At 40.2% G+C, this 17,779-nt stretch overlaps 1 protein-coding gene across 4 annotated transcripts; it reads right to left on the bottom strand.

Annotated features, from left to right (window-relative positions):
* Nucleotides 1-4,223: 4,223 nt before the first annotated feature.
* On the bottom strand, nt 4,224-17,581 carry ark2n (arkadia (rnf111) N-terminal like PKA signaling regulator 2n). 4 transcript variants are annotated; one of them, XM_087843790.1, is made up of 5 exons: nt 17,355-17,581; nt 15,602-16,510; nt 8,594-8,764; nt 8,046-8,157; nt 4,224-7,921 (listed from the first exon to the last, which is right to left on the bottom strand). In XM_087843790.1, the coding sequence occupies exons 2-5, from the start codon at nt 16,440-16,442 to the stop codon at nt 7,732-7,734; spliced, it is 1,314 nt and encodes a 437-aa protein (XP_087699916.1). In that variant the 5' UTR covers nt 16,443-16,510; nt 17,355-17,581; the 3' UTR covers nt 4,224-7,731. The 4 variants fall into 4 exon arrangements, with proteins under 4 accessions (XP_087699916.1, XP_087699917.1, XP_087699918.1 ...); XM_087843791.1 differs by having other exon boundaries at nt 15,602-16,507; XM_087843792.1 differs by lacking the exon at nt 8,594-8,764.
* Nucleotides 17,582-17,779: the final 198 nt, after the last annotated feature.

The following is a 17,779-nucleotide window of genomic DNA, read 5'->3' as shown; positions in this document are numbered from 1 at the left end:
ATAGGATCAGTGCCTGGGCGGAGATATCCTTCCCATCCGCACGCACAGTGCGGGGTACTTTCGTGGCTGGAACATTTAGATCTGATGGTACCTTATGGCTATAGTTTATCACTGAGCCTGAAATAAACGTAACTTTACATCACCAGGCTTTACTCAAGTATTTTTTATGAAAGTTTTGACTTCTGCTTCACTGCATTTATTTGACAGCTTTGGTGACTAATTGCAAATATTTTTCTATTTTGGTCTTCCTTGCCCCCCTCTCCCCTTTTAAAAATAGGTTCAAGTTTTCATTACACTATGTTTTCGTTACACTTTTAAAATTGATGTGATACTACAGATAAATATCAGAAATACTGTACTGGCACAGTTAACAACACCAGTATTACCCAATATATGTATAAATTACAAAAACAGCAGCTGTATCCACAACAATAGTAATCAGCAGTTGCCCCAACTTGTCCCGATTATGCCTTTATATCAGGCATTTTCAATGCAGGACTTAAATGATGGACCGAGTCTCAAAAAGGAAGAAGCATGAGATGATTCTGCTATATACATTACCTTCTTTACACGTAAGGCATAAATGTTGCATTGCAATGTAGTAGATTCATCATTTATTTAGTACATTTCCATTTAAGTTCAAAGTTGCTTTCATGTATTGCAGATAGGGTATACTGGACTGGACTATGCAGGGATTTATATGAGATATGCCCTGAAAAGTATGAAAAGGTTTCTATTCAAAGGATCTAAGAGGATGGCAAGATAGGTGTCAGTGATACTCATAATAAGGAAAATCATATGTACATGGACCATGGGTAAAATAACATTTGAGAGTACAAATGTGAATATATTTAACACTCTGAAGGGTCTTTTCAGTAGCGTTACTCTTGACGCTTCAGGTATAGTTGGCTTAAAAGGGAAGAGAAAATAGCATTATGAAAATTACACTGGATTCAGTACCATACATGTATTGCTGGACTCATAATGGGCAGCTTGCAAAAAATTGATAAGGCAGACACAGTTGTTTGTTTTTTTTCACTTGCACTTTTCCAACCTTGTCAAAGCCTCTTGCCTATATTACCCAAAAAGCTTAACAGGTGGCAGTTCATTTAAAGACTCATTCAAAGTTAAGTTAGTAAAAGTGAGAACTTCCAGGGCTGAAAAATGAAGGAAATTTAAAACTGCAAACACCATTAGCTTCTTATATGGTAACTTCTTGTAAAAACAAAAACAAAAAAACAAACAAATTACTTTATTGTCCAATTTCATCAGATCTGCTTTCAGTGAAATCATGAAAAATGTCAGTCTTCGTCAACGCTGAAACAAGTACTGATGGCAGAGAGGAAGGATGTAACTTGCTTTAACAATTAAGGGCCAACAAGGGTGATTTGTGACAGCCAACTATTCACTGACAAGAAAAACAGCACAGGTTGTCTTACACAAAAGTGAAACAATAGGTATTTACTGTTTTTGCTTTTTAGATTGGATTGAAGTGCTGTGATTGGTTGGGCCCAACCCTACCTATAGGGCAGTCAATGGTTATGCATATGCAACTGAACTCCCTTATAAACAGAATTGAATAAAGGAAAGATATATACTTGCGTAGATTATTTGCCTTGACCTTTGTCAGTGAATAGCAACCATCAGACTCGATCATCAGGAAAATGTTGCTGAATGATCTTCTTGATGATCCGATACAGTTCAAGTAAGACTTAACTCTTTGAATATTCGTGAATATATGTTGGCCAGATTTGTCGTACAGCAGAACTTGTGAAAAAAGGGGCCTGTGTCCTAAAAACCTCACTGCCTGTAGTGTTAAGCCTGAAGGATGAAGGAACAGATGGGCCTGTGGAGGCTGAGGGGGTCACAAAACTCTTACTCCCATATGTCCTCCAGTTCCCGTCATCTAATGCCTTAAGCCTGCTGTGAAACACAAAGAGCCTTTCACGATGCTTTACTATCACTGCTGCAATCAATTTCACACATCAAAACTGCCACTTTATTCCACACATTTATGTACATTTGAACACAAGCATTTATCAGGATAGCTGGCAGTAGTTGACGTATTAACAGAAGCAGCAGCTGAGCTCTCTTTCAGCAGAACCTGATGTAAAAATTATGTGTCCTCACCGGAAATGAGACTTATTTCCACTCTTTATTTTTAGAAAGCCCTCTGGAGGTGGGCAGAGCGAGGACTGAAAAAATGAAATGCCATTTTGAAGAAACTGGAGATAACTTGGAACAAAACACGTACAACACAAAAATCCTAAGTGGCATCGTTTAGTGTAAAAGGACATCTGCAAGATGAAGCGCAATCATTTCTGGCTTTGAGAGTGAGCCAGCACATTCACTGCTCTGTGAGGCCACCGCTGCCCTGTGAAAATTAGCATACAGCTGATGTTCTGCCCCGAGGGTGAAAAGAGCTGGCTAAAGGGCTTTAGTTTTTCGTTAAAGGGCCCCGCAGACTGCATTGCTCCACTCCCTCATTGTCTTCTTCATGTGAACTCCATATGTCCCCCTAGTGGCAGGTGTTACAGGGTGACCTCTGACCTGGCATGCTACTTTGGTGGGTGAGGATGAACCTGCATTGTTCACAGTCAGGCAGTCGTCTAGACTGCTTGGCCACAGAATAAAATAAACAATGAGACATCTTGTTAAGTGCTATACCTATGGTGGCAGTTATACAGTACTAAGTCTTGTGACACCCTTTAAATATTTTGTTTCCAAGGAGCCAGACGCTTGTAATTTCTTTTAAAAGTGATCTTGAGCAATAGTTCTCCAGGCTTCTGAAGATCTGTTAAAGTGTTCTTGGACATTGGCTGCTTTTTCACTCATTTTCAATCCAGGCCTTATACCTAATCATTTTGTTTGTTTGTTAAGTCACTTAACACTGACCTATCAATCATTCAAACACAATAAAGGATACGTAACTCGAAGGTTGAACTAGTGTTGTTGTTAAACCAGTTTTGTGGCAGACAACCTAGAAAGAACTTGAAGTTGTAAACACATAACTTGTTCCCATTTCTTTATTTGCATATAGGAAAACTGTCAGCTTGACATGCGTAAAATTTGATTTCTGCACTAACAAGGCCATTTCCAAAAAGATATTAGCTTAAAACCTGGCCCATCTTGGTGTGGTGTGCAGTGTCTCCCTAAAAAAAATTGAGGAAGCTCGAGAAGTGGAGTACAAAAGAAGAAGCATCAGGGCTAAAAAAAGAAAAATCTACAGCAGATGAGCAGCATCTGAAAGTCATGTGCTTTAGAAGTAAGATGGAGAGATTCATCTGGGCCTTCACTTCATCCATCTAATGTTCATTGAATCATAAATGGTCTTAATGGGGTCGCTATCAAGGAGTTATTCTTAAGGAAGAGAAACAGGCAGAAAGGTATGTTGAGGTATGCCAAATTACACAAGAACTGGACTGAAAACCAGTGGCAACACGTCTTATTATCATCAATATGTACCAAGGACGTCAGGGTAGAGGTACAACAGTGAGTGTCAACAGTCATCTGTAAAACATGATGGAGTCATGGATTGGCCTCCCCAGAGCTTGGACCTCAAAATTATTGAAGCAGGGATCATCTTGACTGAGAGCAGAACAAAAGGCAACCAACATCCAAAGAGAGCTTTGAATGTCCTTCAAGAAGCCTGGAGAAAGATTCCTGGCTGTGTCGAAATATAAAGGCGGCCATACCAAATATCAATTTCAAGCTATTAGAACTGTACGAACTATTTTTGTCTTATATACTGTGTTTCATGTGTGCATGTTTCAGTAACTCACTTATATTGTTCCCTCTTACCTTATAGTTATATTTCATGATGAAAATGTAAAAGGAATGAGGGTTGGCTTGAGACTTGTGCACAGGACTCTGCAGATAAGAACACTCAAACAACACTCACAGTAAGCAAGAATTCAGATACATTTATCAGTCTTGTAATGACATGATTTAAAATTTTTAGGGTGAACTGTTAAAAGTGAAATTCAAATTGCACTTTATGCTAAAGTTGTAAACATACCTGAAAGGCTGAAACGTGTCACCATCCTCGTCTCAGATTAATTACACCACTTTGGTCTGCCAGAAAAGGCAGCCAATTATGCATTCATTCAGTCCCCCTCTTGCCAATTTTCCTAGCAAAATCTTGACACCAGTCACAGCACACGAGCAAAGACTGCAAATATATGCTTGTAAAACACAGAAATAAATGACTTGACAAGAGCTCATTAAATAACGGTCTGTTTATTTAGTTTTAAAATAGTTTCTTTTTGTTCTACAGACATAATTTCAAGGAAGTCAGGGACTTGCAGAAGCAACAAAATAAACACTTCTGTTAAGTTAAAATACTGACAGCAAAACGGAACAAAAACAGAAGAGCGAGGCTGAAATACCGGTAATGACGATAACATCGGAGCTGAGGATGAAAGATGCCACCAAACATGCTATGTGCAACCAGCATCACTGCCCTGGTTTCTACCACACTTATATCACTAAAGACACAAGTGATGCCTCGCTAGCATTTCATAATAGTCCCACAGAAAAACAGCAAAATGGTTTTTGCAAGCTGAAGTGTTGTGGTACAGACTTCTTACAGTGGTAGCTGTATATAACAGAAAAAACTGGCCAAGTAAAACCAAATATATATTCAACAATATATTCAATTTGTAACTATATTCGATCTTTTCACAGCAAATTCACTGACTTCCAAATGAAGAGATTCAGATTCACATAGTAAATTTCTAAGAATAAATTGGGAAATAAACTGAGAACATAAGCTCCATATAGACTTTGGTTTAGATCGTTCAAATTTTACCTTTCTGTGACCAGCAGAAGTTAAAATAAATCTATAATTATCAAGCGTCACTTAGAAAGTATGTTATTAAATATGCAATTACAAGAAATGTGTTAAAATAGCCTGTAAAGTTGTTGATTACATTTTTTTTTTAGCCAGCGTGGCTGCAGTACTGCATGAGGACAAAAGAAGACAGCGGGAAAGAGAGCAAGCAGGCCCTGAGGATCAGGGTTGAAAAACAAAAAGAAAAACAGAAAACAGTTTATACAGTAATCATCTCATCTATAAATGCCCCATAACTCACACATTGGGCATAAACTCAACATCACTTTTACTCTTTTTCTATAGATATATATGTATAGATATATGTGTGTTTGTGAAATTCACATCTATTATTAAAATATTTATTGTTGCGATAGCAAAATCCACTGCTTTGTAAGGTAAAAGAATAAGCTTTAAACCTTTCTAAAAGGAAATAGTGCACATTTCAAGGCATTCAGGCCATCTTGCTTTGCAGTATTCATTGGAAGATACAGTTCCTCAGTTATTATAAAGGGGTCCCCAGAGATTTAAAGGAGTTTGCATCCATTCAAGGTAAGCATGCAAACAATAAGTACAACCAGCCAGCACGGCGAGGACATACATTCACTGATAATTAAAGTTGCCCTTGGACACTCAGACACTGTAACAAAAGTGTGGCTTCCAATGCATCTTTGAAAACAAAAACAGCACTGTCGTAGTGTTTTGTAGCTTGGTCTTTTTTTTTTTTTTTGGCTTATTTTCTTCCCAGGCTTCAAATCACAGGTGTGCAATTAATTTTCCCCAGGTGTCACACGACAAACTTGAATTCTTGTGGAGGGCCCAAAAAACAAGACACCCTCAACCAAAAATAAAGTTTTATTGTTCCTGTAATATAGTGGCAACAAACAAAAACTGAAATTTTAAATGAAGTGACTTCTTCAGAAATATTTATTGGCATTCTGGTGATGAGTAAACATTAGATGAGAAGATCGATAACCTGACTGTGTGAAGCTAGCGGCCAGTTAGCTTAGCAGAAAGAATAGAGACCAAGGAAACTGCAAGCATGCTCGTGTCCATCTACTTGACCTATTTATTTCTGACCATACTAAAGATGGAGAAACCAACTTCCAAGTGTCTTAAACCTGCATTCTTTTTAACAGCCGGCAGCAGGTGACTCCTCTGGCTGCAAAAAGACTTCTGGTTGTGCGCGAGCCTATCGGAAAACAGCCGTCAACTTGCTTGCTCTGTAACCTCTCTGAACACTTCCCTGATGACTTCATGGGCTCCGTCACTAGTTTCAGGTCATACAGAATGAAACATGAAGCTCATTTTGTAATTTATGGTTTACATAAGGAGTATAAAAGGAGGATAACTGTTAATGACTCGTCAGTCAAAGACCAATGTGTACGCAGTGTCTGGGGTTTCACACTACAGCATGTAAAAAAATTTATTTTCTTTTCTTTTCTTTTTTTAAACTAGTCATACTGATATACCATGTGTTAACTAGTAAATGCAAAGAAACTAGTATGTGGCTCTTGGAGAGAGTGTTTCCCTGATTTCTGTCGAGCGAATATAAATGGACTGCAGTTTTAGTTTTTATTTTTTGTCACCCACCTAAAACACCCAACACACAAACATGCATCCAGCACTATCACACAAACAGTCAGATGCAGATTACACATTAATGGGAAGATTCTGGAGTTCAAAATTTTGACCCTTTTGACATGTGGCTAGATGGAGCTAGGAAATCAAAAAACCCGACTCTCCAATTATGGGATGCCTCACTCTCTGTGTGGCTCTGAAGATTAAAGGTCCTCTACTGATTGGAAGATCAGTGATCCAATCCCTGGCTCTTCTTCATGTCGAAGGATCCTTGGGCAAGATATTGAACCCCGAGTTCCCATTAATGCATGCATGTGCGAGTGCTTAGGCATGGACAGAAAAAAAGTGCTTGTATGAATGTGGGTGAAGGGAAAAGAGCGATAAATACAGTCCATTTACCACTCTACCTCAAGAACCCCATCCACCTAGCTCTAAACTGCTTTATTTTTTAAATAGATTTCCGTTACCAGTCTTCTCATCTAACTCTCTGAAAATAGTGAAAGTTTCCCTAAATATCCGATACTTCTTTTCAAATGAAGCAAAGCACTCACTGACAGCATCAGAGCATGGGTTGTACACCGTATAGTAAAACAATCTACAAAGGCAGACGGATCTAAATGCAAGTCCAGTGGCAAAAGACCTTTGAAAATGGGGAAAAAAAAATAAAGTTACCCTTGACAAATGACAAAGTAAACTTTGTCATTTGTCACTAAGTGTACAAGCTGCCATTCTGTTCTGACCTCAGGTGGCTGCAGATTTATAAAAAAAAAAAAAAAAAAGCCAAATCAATTCTGAAAACATTTCATTCAAATCTGTAGTGAAGCAGGTTCACAGCCATCTCATGATACTGACCTGCTCTAAAGCAGCAACTTGAAATGTTCACTATACGGCTTGCAAACACATGACACACTGCCTATATCTGGTATTGAAGGGTAACTGAGGTATTAAATGAAGGGAAGCTATTGCTATCATTACCAGATAAATCATTCTTGTACATTTCCACCTTCACTTCAGGTGCTGTGCCATTTAGATGCAGCTAAAATTCATAGCTGACAAGCAAAGGTCAGGGAATCACACCAGTTGAATGGCTTTGATACATGATTGTTCAACAGTAAAGTTAAAAACAAAAGAGTGCTTTGGAGCAGGAAGAGTCCACAAGCGGTTACAGGCGAGGCCACAACTCTAGAAAGGATTCAGTTTAGCTTTAACGTGGAGGAGAGGCAAGATGGATGAGGAGCAGTTGGAGGAAGAGGTGTGTAGGGAGAAAAAAAAAAAAAAAGTCTTCAGTGTATACGTTGGGGTTTTTTTTTTTTTTTTTTTTAAAGTAGGTATTTGTGTCCGCCGTCCTCGTCCAGCGTGAGGTCCACCACTTCAGGAGGGGACACCCAGTTGGGCTGAGGGGAAACAGTAGTCCAGAGCTGTGATTGATTTGTGCTGTTTAACTGCTCCCCTGAGTTCTCTTTCCAGGAGGACAAACTCTTTATGACCCCCCCGCAAGGATGGGCGCATCTAGATTTGAAAAGGAAAGAAAAAAAAAAAGTAAAAAAAAAAAAAAGAAGTAAAAAGTTGAATTCAGTGGAGGGGTGGGCAGTAACAGAATTTTACAGTTAGTTTCCCCACTGAAAGTCTTTACCGTGCTTTTTCTTGCACTCCGACTATTTCCACCTCACTGTCAGAGGAAACAATGTTAATCTGGCCCTTGTGCTGAGAGCTCTCCTTGTGCGACAGCTCTGCCTCCATGTGGCCTGAAACAAATGTAGAGGAACACAGTCATGCTTTGTGAGGAGGGCCGAAGCAGTAGAGCGCTTCAGACCTCGCTGACACGTGAAGACAGCAGCTGCTTTGACACAGACACACAAAAAACACAAACCCCAACACAAAACAGAGATGAAGCTGACAGTGGTGTTTGTAAAACTGACTGGACAGCATGAAGTGACACATTAGATGGCTGCCTTTATATTCATGTTGTGTCGGCTGCAAAAAGGTCAAGACTTTTAGTAACATCAAATGCCAGCTGGTGGTGTGTGGGATAAAGAGTGCTTCAAAAGTGTCTTGCTGAGATTAATAAGACCGCTTCCTGCCACACGGCACATTTCAGCTTACTGATGACAACCCATGCCTTTAAAATGTCCTGCCTTCACTGAGAGGATTGGAATTTATTATACCGGGTTTGTAACTGACCTGAGGTAGAGCTCAGAGCCCTTATACACCCAGAGTGAGCTGCCATATCCTGGCCTCTGTGTGTTTTTAGCTCATGCTTTATCACCGTGGGCCGGACTGCCTCCACATTCATACTCTCGTGGTTAGAATCAGTGTCTGAAATATCATAGTGACCCACTACTGGAGGCCCGTCTGCAGAGAACAAAGAAAACACTTCATTATTCAAATCATGCCTGGGAATAGTGCGACTTCTGTTTGAATGAGAGACTGGACACTGCTTCCACAGACCCGCTAAGTCTTAGCATCTACAATAGACACAAGAAAACCCCCATTGGTCCCCCATTTCTCCTGAAGTAAAGGTCTACATTAACTCTAAAATAAAACAATGCATTATACTCTTATAAATGATGGTTGTATTTGAAGCACATCAACAAACCTTTTGTTCTTTTCATTTATTGCTTTTTAAAATAACAGCCATTCACATAAAAACTACACTCGAGTACAGTCGTTACAAAACACATTTCAAAATAATCTTACTCAGTGAATGAAATGTAGTGAGGATAGTCAAAAAAACTAAACAAAACAAAGCCAAACAACAGGAGTGTAACTAGAAGAGCAGGAGCACATAATTGTTCAACCCTGTAAAAAGGAGTCCCTGGGAAAGAGAGAGAGAGACACAGACAGACACACACTCTGCTATCCAGACATCTGTGGGTGTGTGAGAGGGGTTTTGTCTGGACAGCATGTACTGTGAGAGAACACTGCCTATGAATAGCTGATATAGGTAGATACTAGGGTTACCAAAGAAACCAAGCACTTGCCAATATAAAGGCCATGTATTAGAGATAGAAAAGCACTAATGTAGACCAGGTTAGTGTCTTTGGTAAACAATGGACTGTCCTTGCTGTTGTTTTTAATGCACATTTTGATTTCATGCACAGGCTCTCGTTACTGTGCTGACAAAACTGTTGATTTAAAAGTCTAGTTTTAAGGAGTACAGGAGAGCTGACGCTGGATCTATTTAAATCCGTAATGGCAAAGGAACGCATTACAAAACAAGCAATCTTCACACAATATGAAACCATTAGGTCAAGGGAAAACAATCAAAAGGAAAATAAAATATAGATAAAATGTCCCGTCAGTCACCATTTATCAGCATAAGGAAAAGCTATAGCTTGCACACGTGCTGCTGATGTAAACTAATTTGGCCTTGCACATTCTATATACTAATATACTCGCATGCAAACAGGTGGGGGAAACACGTCGCTTAGCTTTAGGCTCTGTAAAAATGACAGTCATAGGGCTACATATACACATATAGAGAACACTTTTTAACATCTTAACTTTAAATATGATCAGGCCAAAGATTCCTTCATCAGACTCTGTGATGGTTGTTAGCAGTGTTTAGAAATAAGACCCAAATGGTCATCTAAGACCCAAATGGTCATCTACATCAGTGAAAACAGTGTGGGGGGAGGGAGGGGAGGGGGGGGGGGGGGTTCAAGGAGGATTGTTTCCTCCCCCCTTTCAAAGACCACAGGATGTGAACCAGAAGGCCACTTGATCACATAGATCTCACTTTTTCTTTTCTTTTTTAATTAGAAAAAAATCCGTAAACATTGCCATGCACCATACTGCAGCTGTATTACTGCTCTATATCTGCACGTTTGATGCCTGGGTTTTCAGTTTAAAGTCAAGATGCGAATACGCAGTGCCTGGTGGGGACACTGGATAAACTGGCAGACCAGTGCAAACAAAAAGTAGACAAATACCCATTACTATAATATGACTGAAGATTTGAGGCCAATGCAGCCAATAGCCACAACAAAAGAACCCATGCCTTATATGATGTTCAAAATCTACACCTAAGCTACTAAAATAACCACAAGGAGTTTTCTTTTCCAGATTCCTCAATCACTCGTTTCATGTTACTGCGCAAATGCAGCGCCAGCAGCAAATGTAACAGAAAGGCCTTTATTTAAAAATGTAAACACGTCTAATCCTTAATATAGATTTTTAAAAAAGCAAGAAATTGTGTGGGTTAGTATATTGTGTTTATATTTATAGGCATATCTATGTTTAAATGTTCTGTTAGTAAAGCTATGCCACCAAAATAAAGGTTGTCCCAAGATTTTCCCGAACTGTTTACAAGCAAAGTGCAAACAGTTCAAGACAAACGGGGGGTATGCAGTGGTAAACCTGATTCTTAAGGAAACAGCACTATAATGCTTTACCCATCATTCCCAGCATGAGTTCGGAATGACAAGGCACATGCTATTACACAGCAGCACCCCACTTAACACTGTAATGATGGCTACCCATCATTATAGTTCATATGCTGAATGAAAGAAATAAAAAAGTTACTCTGTATGTGTCAAAGAGGGTATTCAGCTGGTGCTGAAAAAACGAAAGAAAGAAAGCAAAGCAATACAATAAGAGCCCTGACTCAGTCTATTGAGAAGCCATGTTTCCGTGTCACAGATGCTGCAGAAATCAAATAGGTGAGTTGAATTTTTCTCAGTGTCAAATCTCACAGTGATTCAGTGCCAGCACACATGCTGAGCCTCAGGGGCCCGTGCTACAAAGCAGGATTCCAAGCTCGTTTCAGGTTTTCAGGGTTCCCCCGCTTCCAAATTCAGTTCTTTCTGCAGGTACACTGCCACATTAGACCACACCAAAATACACGACCTCCTGAGTAGTCATGTTCAACATAACAGATGAACGTATATAAAGCACCAACTACTGACCAATTGGTTGTCTTTTGTGAAACTCCTTTGGGCTGTACAGCACATGCACTAAGCGGGTTTTATTTCACTTATGCCTGTGAGCATTTGAGCCCATTTCTTCTTTCCATATGTCTTTTTATAGCAATATAATGCTAAATCAAGACTCTTTAACTGATTAAATTCCAGTGCTTTTGACCTTATAAAATTAGCAAGAATTTAAAAAAATATTTTACCTGATGTCATTCGATTTAACATTACCTGGGTTGTAGCTGAAACAACAGAGCTAAAATTATCTAAATAAACAACCACAGGTAACACATGAATTTGAAGAAATGCATAATTGTAATTCTAGTTATATTTTCTTGTTTGTCAGTGATGGAGCATCATCACTAATGGGCCTTTTAGTAAATTGCACATTCACACAACATGCAATTTTATGCCAATTTTTCCTCCTGGCTTTTTGCCTGGATTACATTTTTAATTTTCTTCATATCAGGATTACTGTTTGTTCCGACTTTAAGTGGCTATAGTCCCATAGTCTTTGCAGTTGGTCATCTGGTGCCACCATCACGCATGTTATGCGAAAATGCTCATAGCTGGGTTTAATTAAAACAAACAAACAAAAAAAACCCCCAACCGATAACCAGACTCCATGTGACTGTTTTTGCTAGGCTTAATAAAGCCATATAAAGAAGACATGTTAAACCTGCTTCATAGCACGGGCCCCTGGTCTGCACAGAGTCAAGTTCAAATGACCAGTTCAGGCCCAGCTGCTGCTGCTGGTGGTGTTTCTGTTTAGTGCCCTCACATCCTTGAACGGGTATACCCCATTGCTTTCTGCCTTAACTATCTCTACACTTGCCGAGATCAAAGTAAGAAACTGCGAGGGGTGAAGCAGAAGTGAAATCTAAACATTCAAGAGACCAGGGTCTGGAACACCTAGATTTCCATTCTGAGTGACAACTTCAGGGTGGATGTTGTTGTTGTTGTTTATAGGGGTGTGGGTGAGACTGTTGTTCTCTCGTGCCAACATGTAGGCAGCCATAGTCTCTGCAGACTCTGAAGATGGCAAAAATGAGCTTGGGGGGGAAGGCCGTGCCCCCTGTGAGGGCTGCTGCTGCCCTTCTGGGCCGTCACTCGAGCGCTTGGAAGAATCGTTGTCCGAGTCGAGGTGTGCAAGCTTTTCCATCCAGACGCGGAAGCGCTCCTCAGTCTGACGCTGCATCACAGCAAAGCGCGTCATGGCCTCCTCCAGAACGCTGCCGATGCCGTTCCTGTCCCACGAGCCGCTGTCCAGTAACCCATGAATCTGGGATCCCACTCTGGATCTCTCCGAAGCACGTCTGAAGCCAGCTTTAAAGACATTGAGGCCAAGCCATAAGAAAATACAGTAGCACTTTCATGCTTCGGAGGTGGACTTTTGCATTACAGAGAAAATGACAGTTTGTTTCAGGTAACGTGCAGATCGACTCTTTTCATGCTGATGGACTACATCATGCAGTTGTAGCACCTAAATCTGTGTGCGGGATGTAAAAATGGCTGAAAACATTTCATGTCCCTGGAGGAAGATAATTGGTGGTCTGGGGGTGACTGATCGAGTGATTTGGAAAAGGTGTAAGATTTTAAAGTAAATGCAACCACCCAAAGCAAAATAACTTCAAATCTGAGACGCAAAAGCAACAGACATAACTAAGAGATAGACTTTATATAAGCCAAAGTACCTTTACTAATGCTCCTACATATAAACAAAAACAATTTATTACGGATCATATATGAAACACAAGAAACTAAAATTTGATTTGAATGTAAAAATGATAATAAAATGCATCAAGCTATATACTAAAGAACACAATCATGATCAAAAGATCATCCAACAGTAAACCGAGTGCTTCTCTTCCGTTGGCAGACCTTTAAACACCAGCCTGATAGGAGCTACTTCTGGAGAATTCAACTCACCCAAGAGATTTCTACAACACGTAAGCAAACTCACGGGGTCTAACGTGCATGCAGGCGTTACAATCAGCGTTTGCCAATGAGTGTTCATTCCAGGTAGACACCTCTGGCCCACAGTTTCGCAAAAAGCCATTCTCAATTAGATTTGTATATATTTGTATGCATTTACACTTTCAACTGGATGACAAGAACTCACGGGCTCATCTAAGGTGTTGCAAAATCATTTAAAGTATAGGAAAGCACCCAACTACATTTGTAACATGATTCACTGTAGGAGGAGTGAAGTGTGTGATGGGTCAGGACAAAAAGAATACTGAAACATTAAGGAATATTTAGTAAGGACAGAAATGCAGGAAATGCAATACTAAATGCCCAGCAGTTTTCATGTGAATGAAATACTTGGTAAACTCCCTCTAACAAAACAGACTAATTACTTATGAGGTTAGGCAATCTAGTGAAACAGAACATTAGATATTGGATTTTATGTCCTTACTCATGTATAAGCCAGTATTTCTACAGCTTACTGACACCAGCAGTGGCAGCAGAGTCTTGCAACTCAGTGAGATCATAGTATGTCTATTTAGAGCAAAGGCTGTGTATATTAATGGCTGACTTGTTGAACTGCAGAACTCACAGTAATGGTTACATTAACTCAACTCTTTTTTACCACTCTGAGCTGGACAATGTTGATTAGACTCCCATAGCAAATCATCAGTAAGAAAGAGTTTCATGACAATGTTTAAGTCTCTTTCAGACATGGGATATGTCAGATTGCTTGCTTTACCATTCTGTTCCAGTCTTGGTTGTCACTCATAAGACCCTTTTCCATCAATACCTACTCAGATCGACTCGCCAGGACTCGACTCGTTTTCCATTACAATTTAGTAACTCCTAATGTGTGTGTGAACGACGTGATTAATATGTGACATGAACGCTACAACAAAGGTGGACGCCGAGGCAAAAAATATACCTGCTACTTGGCCTGTGGCTTTTCACCAGACTCAGGGACCACGGTTTTTGGTAGCCATTGTGATGCTACTGACCAGCTGATCAGTTGCATGCAGTCTGACGGCATCACATTTTAGTACCTGCTCGGATCACTGGAACCCCGGCTGAGCAAGTACGAAAAAGTACCGGGTACCAGGCAGGTACTATGACCTAACAGAAAACTCTGAAAACTGTGGCGAAACGTGCCGAGTCGATCCAAGTAGGTACTAATCGAAAAGGGACTTTATATTGTTAATCATATTATTAATGTTGCTTAGTTCTTTAAAGCTTCATTGATATAACAGTGATGGGGAGAGCCATGGTATGTGCGTCTTATTTGCAGGATTTCTCCAGCCAATCAACAACAACAACAACAAAAAAGGCTTCCAAAGAGGTTTTGACCTACCACCAAAGAACCAAAGAAGAATAATCAGGTGATGAATCTATATTGAGACCATTTTTTTAATGATCTTTAATTTACTTTAAGCTTTAAATATAATTTTACATACACTGTTGGTTTATAAAGTGCCAAACAAAGTGACAAGGATACTTTCAACTCTGAAGAAGTGTAATCTCCTTTTTTGAAGACTTGGTTTCCTCCTTCATCATCACAAGGACCAGGTTCTGTATGTGTGAGTGTTTGCTGTAGCAGCTCCCAAATACAGCATATAGACCGTGAGAGAGCGAGTGAGCTTTTTTCTGGGTTGGAAAAAGTGAAAATTCTTCATGATGGATGTCTTACCAAGACAAATGCTAAGAGAGATGTGCAAAGTTGCAATTTCATTAATGCAACTGCATATATTTTAGACTTGTGTCATACTAACAGTGATATGCAAATGCGGGTTGAACCTACAGCAGCTTCAGCCTGTAAGAGTGACGCTCTGTTGAGACTTCTAGATAAAACTGAACAGAATGATTGTCCAGCCAATGCATTCTAAGATGATGACTGTCTGACTAAAAACGGTACATGTCTGAAAGGGGTAATGCTGTATTATGACTAGGTGCTGGTCCTCTAAACATATACTGTATACATCTAAAGACAATGAATATAGACATGGATGGGAAAATAACTAAGGAAAAAAATGACAAAACAAACAAAGCAGCCCTGTTATTGATTTGATGTTAGGAAGGATTTGTACAGTTGTTGTATCAGTTTAATGATTTGGTTGACAATTTTTTTTTAACTCATGCAGGCAGACTCTTATGTCTAACTGATCAGTAGTCAATACTTTCTTATGTTGTAAACCAGTACTAGTCTGCAATGTGAGTCAGAGATTTATATGAAATACTAAGTGGCTGCTAGTGGACAGTGATGGTAGTAGTACTGAGCTCTTAAGCATGCGTTGTAAACATCGGTTATTACCTGGAATATCTGTCTTGATTGTCTTGCTACCCCCTGAGGTGTCATCATCCTCATCCTCGGAGGAGCTGGTGCTGGAGTCACAAGTGAGCTCGCTGTCACTTGTACTGCTGTCCTGCAGCAGGTTGTACTTCTTCCGTGCTGCTGCCTCTCGTTTTTGCCTCAGCAGGCGCATGCGCTCCTTGTGTTTCTGACTGCGGTGACCTTTCACTTTTGAAAACTTGCCATTGGTTTGTTTTTCCTGGCCTCCTGCGGCTGCTATCATGGTGGGTTGGCAGCGGTTCTTCTTTGCAGCCATCGTATTTGGAGGCACCTCACTCTCTGAACGTGACCGTCGAGACTTCCTCCCCCCTGCAACTGTGGCAGATGCTTGCATTCCTCCTGCCTGCCCAGGATCACCTGTAGCTTCCATGCTGCCTTCTTCCTCTTCTCCTATGGGAGGAGCAGCACCTTCTTCCCCTGAGGAGAGTGTATCAGAGTCAGCCAGGTGGCCACTGGATGAAGGCGAGAGCATGCAGGGGTTCGAGGAGTCACTCTCGTAGATATGACGAGACACGGGTTTGTCGCTTCCTGTTGAGGCATGCTGAGACTCTGGTGAGTCTCTGCGTAGCTCCTTCATCAAGCATGGCATGGACAGGAGACTCTGCTCACCCTCTGTATTCAAGGGGCTGTCAGCCTCCTTTTCCCTTGGGGGCGAACTGGTACTGGTAGTGGTTTCTGTTTTCAGATGCTCATCCTGCTCTGCTTGAACAGAAGCTGTGGCTGATTGAGCTTCATCAAGGCACTCTGAGGGGCACTCAGCATCTACAAATTCTTCTGCCTTTTCTGAGTCAGCCATCTTCATGCTAGTTGAGCCCAGCGGCCAAAGGTCCAACAAGCATGGACCAATGTCCCTGGACAGGACCTCACCTGCTGGAGGAAACGAAGCATCACAAACTTTAGTTAAACAATCTAAATAAAAATGTATACAAGATTTTTTTTAACAACACAAACTTGAAAGACAATAACAATTGTTTTTAAACCTTAATTCTTTTAAAGAAAAGAATTACTTTTACAAAAGAATCACATGAAAAAAACACCACAAATTAAAATAAATATCTTGCATGACATATAAATCTTTACTACAATATTTATTTGGAAATATTTAGGAGACTGAATAATTAACAATTATTACTATAACTGTAAAGTTCTTAAATCAAAGCTATACCCTATACTAAAATAAATAAAAGTGGAATATTATAGTTTAATACTTCTTCCTTTCTAATCCAATTACTGCTTTAAGTATAAAACACAGACACATTAAATGTCGGACAATATTTGGCCAGAATATGTTTTTAACGGTATTGCTAGTACGTGCTAAGCATCTGATTCAGTTTTAGGTTTCACAGACAGCGAAAACGGCCCTTTTAAACAAAGGTTTAAACCCATTAAAGTACCCGTGTAAATTACAGGATGTTTATTTGTTCCCGGATAAATTACTTCAGTTAGTTGTGTCAAGGGCTAGCTGGAACTAGCACACCCTTTTAGCTGCACAGTGAAGCTACCCTCGGTCATAACCTTAAGATTCCCAAACTTGGTGACAGGCGGACGTGGAAAAAATATTCACGTTGCAAGATAGCGGCCTCTCATTAGCCTAAAAATGGAAGCGCTACGAATCCAGCCAAAGCTGTAGCAAGCAGGATAATGTCAGCAGCTATCAGTCAAAAGCGATAACCAACTTAGCCTTTAAAATAGCACTCGGCTAGTTACAACTTACCGCAGAGTTACTTATATTCTTCTTTTCCAAGTGTTACACTCGACATCTTCAGTAACGTGCAGCCTCTCTGATATGTGATATGTAAACTGTGCACCGCTGAATGCACTTGACTTATTTACAACTTGGAAGAATTTGAATGTGTTTTGACGCAGAAGACTCGCAGCTCCGCGAGCCCTGTTTAGCAGTTAGCTGTATGTTTTTTTTTAAAATGTCTCCATCGCTCACAAAGCTACGTGCGCCACTTCCGGTATGCGCTACTTAGACGAGCGCCCCCTATTGTTCGGAAATCAGTACTTCTTCTTCTATCGGCTTCTTACCCCAAAGGGGGTCGCCACAGCGGATCATCTACCTCTTACACTATTCTGAGCACCATCCTCTGTCACCCCCACCCCTCGCTCTCTTTCTCTCTCTCTCTTTCCATATAT

This window comes from Neolamprologus brichardi, chromosome 7, assembly GCF_056152115.1.
Source record: "Neolamprologus brichardi isolate AB-2024 chromosome 7, ASM5615211v1, whole genome shotgun sequence".
Lineage (NCBI taxonomy): Eukaryota > Metazoa > Chordata > Actinopteri > Cichliformes > Cichlidae > Neolamprologus > Neolamprologus brichardi.
The sequence above is the reverse complement of the archived record's forward strand: the minus strand, read 5'-3'. Positions and strand labels throughout refer to the sequence as shown.

Bases quoted from the DNA above. Each gene is read 5' to 3' on its own strand.
- ark2n (XM_087843790.1), bottom strand. From the start codon at position 16,442: ATGAAGATGGCTGACTCAGAAAAGGCAGAAGAATTTGTAGATGCTGAG. The intron at 8,765-15,601 runs GTAATAACCGAT...TGTTCTCTGCAG, and splicing joins AATCAAGACAGATATTCCAG to ACGGGCCTCCAGTAGTGGGT. The intron at 8,158-8,593 runs GTCAGTTACAAA...CATTTGTTTCAG, and splicing joins GGCTCTGAGCTCTACCTCAG to GCCACATGGAGGCAGAGCTG.